The sequence below is a fragment of the Podarcis gaigeae genome (genome assembly GCF_964106915.1).
Source record: "Podarcis gaigeae genome assembly, chromosome: 3".
Classification (NCBI taxonomy): Eukaryota; Metazoa; Chordata; class Lepidosauria; order Squamata; family Lacertidae; genus Podarcis; species Podarcis gaigeae.
This window is the reverse complement of record NC_139680.1, coordinates 61,283,678-61,292,657: the sequence shown is the minus strand read 5'-3', so window position 1 is coordinate 61,292,657 and position 8,980 is coordinate 61,283,678. Positions and strand designations below refer to the sequence as shown.

The 8,980-nt window shown below is 42.2% G+C and overlaps 1 protein-coding gene across 1 annotated transcript in view; it reads right to left on the bottom strand.

Annotated features, from left to right (window-relative positions):
• The window catches only part of ARFGEF3 (ARFGEF family member 3), a gene marked incomplete at its 5' end in the record, with an annotated part of 70,532 nt that extends 70,204 nt beyond the window's left edge, over positions 1–328 (bottom strand). Inside the window, one exon of the mRNA XM_083731770.1 lies at positions 235–328. Coding sequence (XP_083587896.1) covers positions 235–328 — 94 coding nt within the window. The remainder of the gene's footprint in view (positions 1–234) is intronic.
• Between the last annotated feature and the right edge of the window lie 8,652 nt (positions 329–8,980).

The window sequence follows — 8,980 nt, the reverse complement described above, 5'->3', positions numbered from 1 at the left end:
ATCTTTTTACAGCTAGGAGATGATACCGCCTTAGCGATGCTGATCAATGGTTGTTGTTTTTTTTAAAAAATGCTGGTTATTGTTGTCTGGAGTCACGTATTTTGTTGAATAAACTGTTTTGAAAGCAAAGGGTTTCCTCTCTCTCTCTCACTTAATCTATTTGATTAAAACTAATAATTAAAAATGCATAATAATAATAATGATGATGATGATGAAAAAAACCTTCCTCCTCACCACCTCCTTCTTTGCCACTTGACGACACAACGCTGCAAACACATACAAATCCAAGGCTGCCTCCACCACGGACCAGGTATTTTTCAAATCCCATGCTGGCATGGCATCCATAGATCCTGCAAATGAAAGCACAGGCTTGTGTCTTTAAGGAATGGCTTTCTTTTGGGGGGAGGGTGGGGGTTAGGCTTTTCATGCTTCATACAGAGACGAGGAAGCTGTGGCCTCCTAGGCATTTGTTGTACTACTACATCTCCCATAATCCTTATCTATTGGCCATGCTGGCTGGGGCTGGTGGGAAATTGAGCTCCTGGGCCAAAGGCTCACATCCCAACAAAGGTACCTTTGGTCAAACATGGTTTTGGTTCACATGGTCAGATAAGAGCATTGTATTATAAATTTGCTCTTGCATTTTGCTACCTTAAAAGGCCATTTATAGCTCTAGGAGCATTCTCCAACATAAAAACAGTCATTTCAGTAAGTCAGAGGTTTCAATGTATATTTTATTCTGCCATTCACATCATATATTAAAGTAATGAAATGATCTTAAGGGTATTTAGCACTGTGTTGGGTAGGGTGACCACTTCCACATCATCACACAAAAAAATGGAGCATCAAAATAACTTTTAAAAGGACAGAGATTTCCATTATATTTGCATATGCTAATTTTATCTGCATCAGTTCAAATGGAGAAATAGTTTAATAGACAATTTAAATGGAAATGCAATACAGCTCTCCACAGGGGGGCACCTGCGACCAAGTGACCTTTGTGAGTGTGCCCAGTTTGCTGTCAAGATGCTAAGTGCAAGGCCCCTGCTCACTCTTCTTATGAGTTGGGTTGTGGGTTTGAGCCCCACATTGAGCAAAAGATTTCTGCATTGCAGGGGGTTGGACTAGATGACCCTCGTGGTCCCTTCCAACTCTACGATTCTATGAGTTCTTTGTACCTTTAAACTGAGTTTGAACCGAGCAGCCCTTCAAATAGAGGACTGTCCTTTGCTACACTAGATTGGCTTCATACCTCCTCACCCTTCCCTTCCCAGTAAGCAACAGTGACCCACCTGCTAGAAAGCTGACTCAACAACTCTGCCCTGCCTGGTGGGCTGCTTCTGCTGTTGCTCGTTCAGTGTCTGTGTACCAGGGCAGCCTGGTAAACCTCAGATTGCCCAAACAGTTTAAACAGTTCTAACCCAGGTTATTTGGATAAGTGACTCTCAATACATATTGCCACCCTCCCCCCCCCCACAGTCTTAGAACTGTGTTTAACGAAATGATTATCATGGGAAATAGATACATCCTCTCAAACATATGATATATTTAAAAGAGTTTATTATCAGAAGTGCTTATATGCTAAATGCAGGTACTTAAAGTACAAGGAAGGCCTCTTTGAGAAGCTGTGAGCTGGGAAAGGATAAACTTCCTGATCTGGTAAGTGACTTCAGAACATTGCTGTTGTTTACTATAGAAAAATAATTTAAATAATGGCTTCAGAAAAAAGACTGTGGAGCCCACAGCCACCAAGGTGTGAATTGCCAATAGCTGGATTTTGTTCCTAGAATTCCTTAACATTGCATCTTCTGCCCTCTAGTGGCAAAGATGTGTTTGGTATTTGTTCCTAAGCAATGTGGACTCACAGTAGTGAGATCAGGAAGAACTTTCTGACAGTAAGAGCTGTTCAACAGCGGAACAGACTCCCTCCATAAGTTATGGGCTCTCCTTATAAGCCGAGGTTGGATGGCCATCTGTCACGGATGCTTTAGTTGAGATTCGCGCAATCGCAGGGGGTTGGACTAGATGACCCTTGAGATCCCTTCGAGGGCAAATTGCTAAAATTGGTTTTAAGCATCCTACTGGGTTGAAAATCATGTATGAGTTGAGGATGGGCTGCAGCTCAGTGGCAGAGCATCTGCTTTGCTTGCAGAAGGTCCCAGTTTCAATCCCTGGCATCTCCAGGTACAGCTGAGAACGTTCCCTGCCTGAAACCCTGGAGAGCCATTGCCAGAGAGTGTGAAAAAATACAGAGCTATATGGGACCAATGGTCTGGTTCAGTATGAAGCAGCTTCCTATGTTCCTACTGAACTTAATTGGACTTATGAATGAACATGGAAGGGATGGCATTAGTAAGCTGTGCTAAAAGCGGAAAGGAATCATGCAGCACAATCATATTCATGTGTCTACTGAGCTGTAAGTCCCATTGAGTTCAGAGAGACTTAATCCTAGATAAGTGTGTACAAAACTGCAGCTGGAAATTAGGCTGTCAGCTTCTGAACGTAAAACAGCTTACAATTAAAATCCTAATCGCTCAGGATTAAAAAGAATCCTAACAACGAAACAAAACTGAAGCAGCAGTGAAAAGAGAAGGGAGTGTCTAGCTAAGTTTTATTCAGAGTAAGGCTATTGAAATTGATGAACATGACTAAGTTAGGTCCAGTAATTTCAACAGGTCTGCTCTGGTGATTTTTGTCTAATGTAAGTAGTAGATTTATTATGATTACGCAACAATGGAAGAAAAAGGGCCATCTTCTTCAAAAGGCCTTTCAGGGTTTATTCTCAGAAATATCTACACATTGGAATGACATAGGTATAGCCTTCTAAGGATTGTACCACTTGAAACTGAAACTGGAAAATTGCTTCTTTGATTGTTTTCCCCAGTTTAAACAACAACACTTAAAACAGAAATAACTTCACTGCACACAGAAATATAGCATGCCAAGGGGAGGAGTTCCAGCCCAGCTACTTTTCTACCTGCAAGGTATTTATTACACGACAGAGTGATCAGACATGTGATCTCTCAACTGCAGTCTGAAGTGGTTCAGTTCAATAACTGTGGTGTCTGTTTCTAAAATTGAAAGCAGCTTAGTTTAGTTTGGATGACTTCGGTTCTTATCAGAAAAGGTTTGCATAGTCTTAAGCCAGAGATTTAAAATCACTTACTGAGGGTGGATCTAATTTTGCTTAAGGGTTGGACTACTTGTTAAGAGCAGCATCATATTCAACGCTGGCTTGCATCTGGCTGTAACCATTTAACCAACAACCAACTGACATTATTGACAGATTTCTTCACCTGAACAAGTTACACCCATTTAATAACACTGATTCATGAAGGGTGTATGGGAGAGCTTTGCAAGCAGAGTCCATCCCAAAGGTCTCATTGTGATTCACTTGAAAAAGGAGTATCATGTAGCCAAATCAGACATGACAACAAGGCTGTCATTCGTGTATCTGCCCTTTTCATATAAAAATTCAGAATAGGGTGTGCCTTACTTCAACAGTAAAAGGAAAAACTTGGGAGATGGGTATTAAGCCCCCTTGGCCTTCCTGTGCCTAACTATATCTTAGTTTCTGGCTCTGAATGTAAGTCATGCATCTTTGGGTGTGTGGGTGTGAAATGATAGGACCGGTGGATTGACTGAAAAGGAGGCAACGTGAGCATGGAGAGTTCCATCCACTTTTACTCTCAATGAATCCTCACCTGTGCATGCCATGTATGAGTGGGATGAGCAAATCAGAAGAAACACCTGCCCAGTGCTGTGTCACATATACGATGGCTTGGCTTACAGACAACACAAAAAGGGTGTTTAATAGTCAGAGCATTTTCCAGCAGAGGGCAGTATAAATAAATTCAGTAAGAGGTTCTTCTACTTGCAACCAAATCTAATGACATGCACATATGAAGCAATCAAGGCTGGAAATGGATTAAAATAGTTTAGTTAATTATCCACTTTTAAACAATTTGGTAAATGAAATTATTCACCAGTGGTTAGAATCATAGAAATGTAGAGACGGAAGAGACCACAAAGGTCATCTGGTACAATGCCCTAAAATGCATAATTCTCAACTAGATCATGCATGACAGATGACCATCCAACCTCTGCTTAAAAACCTCCAATGAAGGAGAGTCCACAATCTCATGAGGAAGTTCGTTCCACTGTCAAACAGCTCTTGCTGTCAGAAAGTTCTTCCTGATGTTTAGTCCTACTCTCCAGAGCAGGAGAAAACAAGCTTGCTCCATCTTCCCTTGAGATATTTGAAGATGGCTACCACATCTCCTCTGTTTCCTCTTTTCCAGGCTAAACATACCCAACTCCCTCAACTGTTCCTCATGAGGCTTGGTTCCTCACCATCCTGGAAAAAAAGTGACAAGTGGGGTATTGAAGGGTTCTGTCCTGAGCCTGATGCTGCTCAACGATGATCATCCTTAAATATTTAAAGGGCTGTCACATGGAAGATGGAGCAAGCTTGTTTTCTGCTGCTCAAGAGAGTAGAACCCAAACCAATGCTTTCAAAGTACAAGACAAAAGATTCCAACTAAACACAAGGAAGAACTTGCTGATGGTGAGAGCTGTTCAATCGTGGAACAGACTAACTGGGGAGGTTGTGGACTGTCCTTCATTAGAGGTTTAAAAGAGAGGTTGGATGGCCAATCCAAGACTCTTTAGCTGTGATTCTTGCATTGCAGAGAGTTTAAGACAAAGATATTTAGACACCTGATGCGCGAGAGCCCCTTGTCGTTGTTGTCGTTGTTGTTGTTGTTGTTGTTGTTGTTGTTGTTGTTGTTGTTGTTGTTATTATTATTATTATTATTATTATATGTTCAGGTCCATTTCTTTATTCATGGTTTCCTGAGGGACAAATTAGATGCAGCTATGTATCTTGCTATTCCTTAAACACAGTAATTACAAATACTGGGGTACCCAGTCCATAAGGAGACAGAGACTGGAGTATTATCTCTTCACTCCCCCACTGCAATCTGATCAGAAGTGAGATTGTGCACCCACCCACTGCACAGTAAGCAAGTTGGGTCAGTTTTATTTTTAAAGCCACAAAGCCATCATTTGTGTTAAGAGGTAAAGATAAAAACGCTCCAAGATCGCAAGCCAAGTGTGTTTTCAAAACCAAATTTAAAAGCATCTGATTTAGAATAGTGAATTGAATAAGTGTCACTCTAGCATGCTTATCAAAAACCAGTTACAGGAAAGTTAATGCTTTTCATGCACGCAAAGAGCTCGAGGGCCAAACTTGACACACAATGAAATGCATGGCAGGCAGCTGTGTATCTTGTTTTTCCTTACCTAATGACAGGCTCAGGGGAGCCCAATTCTTCTTTCACTTCCTTATCAAGTTCAGAATGAAGATTGAACACACTCCCTAGTGGCTGGAGGAGCCTTGGAAAGAAGTCCCCCATGGCATCAGTGGGTGGTGAGGATACAAGGCAACATTTTGCTGCAGGTTCCGCTTGATAAAATTCCGCAGCAAACAAACCTCCCTAGGCTCCTTTGGGATTATAGCCACATCTGGAAGATGCCGAGGTCTAACCTACAGGTGCAGGAGAATGAAGTAATAAAATAATGAATTAGTAGATCGTAGCCAGTAGGGCTGTGCACTGGATTCTGCCAAGTCCCAGGCCAAATCGGGCCTCTTCAGAAGGATTTGGGCATTGGTCAAATAGATCCACATATCTCTGCAGGTTGGGTTGGATGGTCCAGAGTGATCTGGAGCTGTTGTCAGGGAGAGGGTGATCAGACAGGAAGGAGAAGGGGGCTCAGACAGGAAAATCTAGTAGTGTAGACTTTTGCCCCCCTATAGCAATATCTGTAGATCTGGCACTGATTCCCAGGATAAGCTAGGTGCCTGTTGCTCCCTGACTTTCCTTATGCCTCTGCTCAATAGTTGTATTACATTGAAGTCCCGTCCCCCCCCCCCCATTAGGGAAGTTTTTTGTTTTTTGGATGTAGGACTGAGGTATTTAGAACAAGGAATGAAGGGAACCATACAAGGGACCAGACAGGAGTGAGTTCTCTAGATGCATTTTTCTGTGTGGAGTCACTGTTTGCAGTCTGTTTAGGTTCATCTCCATTTGAGAAGGAATAGGTGAGGTGCTACAACAGGCATATGCAAAGTCTTATGTATTGTGTGAAAATTTAATATAGCCATGCTTAGTACAGGCATTTGCAAGCCGGCATCTGATTTTTTTTTAACATCACAGTAATCCAAGTTTATGCACCAACTACTGGTGCTGAAGAAACTGAAATTGACCAATTCTACGAAGACTTACAAGACCTTATAGAAGTGACACCAAAGAAGGATGTTCTTCTCATTATAGGGGATTGGAATGCTAAAGTAGGGAATCAAGAGATAAAAGGAACAACTGGCAAGTTTGGCCATGGAGATCAAAACAAAGCAGGGCAAAGGCTAATAGAGTTCTGTCAAGAGAACAAGCTGGTCATCACAAACACACTTTTCCAACAACACAAGAGACGACTCTACACATGGACATCACCAGATGGGCAACATCGAAATGAGATTGATTATATTCTCTGCAGCCAAAGATGGAGAAGCTCTATACAGTCAGCAAAAACAAGACCTGGAGCTGACTGTGGCTCAGATCATCAGCTTCTTATAGCAAAATTCAAGCTTAAACTGAAGAAAGTAGGAAAAACCACTGGGCCGGTAAGATACAATCTAAATCAAATCCCTTATGAATACACAGTGGAAGTGAGGAAGAGGTTTAAGGATTTAGATTTGCTGGACAGAGTGCCTGAAGAACTATGGATGGAGGCTCGCAACATTATACAGGAGACAGCATCTAAAACCATCCCAATGAAAAAGAAATGCAAGAAAGCAAAGTGGCTGTCCAACGAGGCCTTACAAATGGCGGGGGAGAGAAGGCAAGCAAAATGCGAGGGAGATAGTGAAAGATACAGGAAATTGAATGCAGATTTCCAAAGAATAGCAAGGAGAGACAAGAAGACCTTCTTAAACGAGCAATGCAAAAAAATAGAGGAAAACAACAGAATGGGAAGAACCAGAGATCTGTTCAAGAAAATCGGAAATATGAAAGGAACATTTCGTACAAAGATTACCATAATAAAGGACAAAAGTGGTAAGGACCTAACAGAAGCAGAAGACATCAAGAAGAGGTGGCAAGAATACACAGAGGATTTATACCAGAAAGATATGGATGTCTCGTACACCCCAGGTAGTGTGGTTGCTGACCTTGAGCCAGTCATCCTGGAGAGTAAAGTCAAATGGGCCTTAGAAAACACTGCAAATAACAAGGCCAGTGGAAGTGATGGTATTCCAGCTGAACTATTTAAAATTTTTAAAGAAGATGCTGTTAAGGTGCTACACTCAATATCCTAGCAAGTTTGGAAAACTCAGCAGTGGCCAGAGGATTGGAGAAGATCAGTCTACATCCCAATCCCAAAGAAGGGCAGTGCCAAAGAATGCTCCAACTACCGCACAATTGCACTCATTTCACACGCTAGCAAGGTTATGCTTAAAATTCTACAAGGAAGGCTCAAGCAGTATGTGGACCGAGAACTCCCAGAAGTGCAAGCTGGATATAAAAGAGGCAGAGGAACCAGAGACCAAATTGCAAACATGCACTGGATTATGGAGAAATAAAAAAAACGAAGATCATGGCCACTGGTCACATCAAAAAAACGAAGATCATGGCCGCTAGTCCCATCACCTCCTGGCAAATAGAAGGTGAAGAAATGGAGGCAGTAAGAGATTTTACTTTCTTGGGCTCCATGATCACTGCAGATGGTGACAGCAGTCACGAAATCAAAAGACGCCTGCTTCTTGGGAGAAAAGCAATGACAAACGTAGACAGCATCTTAAAAAGTAGAGACATCACCTTGCCAACAAAGGTTCGTATAGTAAAAGCTATGGTTTTCCCAGTAGTGATGTATGGAAGTGAGAGCTGGACTATAAAGAAGGCTGATCGCCGAAGAATTGATGCTTTTGAATTATGGTGCTGGAGGAGACTCTTGAGAGTCCCATGGACTGCAAGAAGATCAAACCTATCCATTCTTAAGAAAATCAGCCCTGAGTGCTCACTGGAAGGACAGATCGTGAAGCTGAGGCTCCAATACTTTGGCTACCTCATGAGAAGAGAAGACTCCCTGGAAAAGACCCTGATGTTGGGAAAGATGGAGGGCACAAGGAGAAGGGGACGACAGAGGACGAGATGGTTGGATGGTGTTCTTGAAGCTACCAGCATGAGTTTGACCAAACTGCGGGAGGCAGTGGAGGACAGAAGTGCCTGGCGTGCTCTGGTCCATGGGGTCACGAAGAGTCGGACACGACTAAACGACTAAACAACAATCTGATATTTTGGAATGTTCCAAATTCTGTACTGGTCTATGCAATGCTCTCTCTTCTTGAAATTGAGATCAGTAGGTGTCCAAAATGCACAAAAGAGGTGTTAAGGGAAATCATTTTAAGCTGCAGGCCCTATCAAATATAATTTGTAGTTGACCATTGCAATGAGATCAAAAATAAATTCTAAATTTGTGAGCTACATAAAATCTTGCCTAAGTGACCTTGTACCAGGGCAGCAACTGTACTAGCAAAGCTCTTCCTCTGACATGCCCATGAGGACTTTAAAATCTTTCACTTCCTTTAACACGGCTTGTCATGTTATCTGGACGGACAAACCCTGGTTAATGTTTGAAACAATCCAATTTGAAACCATGGGTTATGAAGCTGGCTTGTTTAAACAAACCGGTTAACTGACAAACTGGAACGTGTCCAGAGGAGGGCAACCAAAATGGTCAAAGGCCTGGAAACGATGGCTTATGAGGAACGGCTAAGGGAGCTGGGCATGTTTAGCCTGCAGAAGAGGAGGTTAAGGGGTGATATGATAGCCATGTTCAAATATATAAAAGGATGTCACATAGAGGAGGGAGAAAGGTTGTTTTCTGCTGCTCCAGAGAAGCGGACACGGAGCAGTGGATCCAA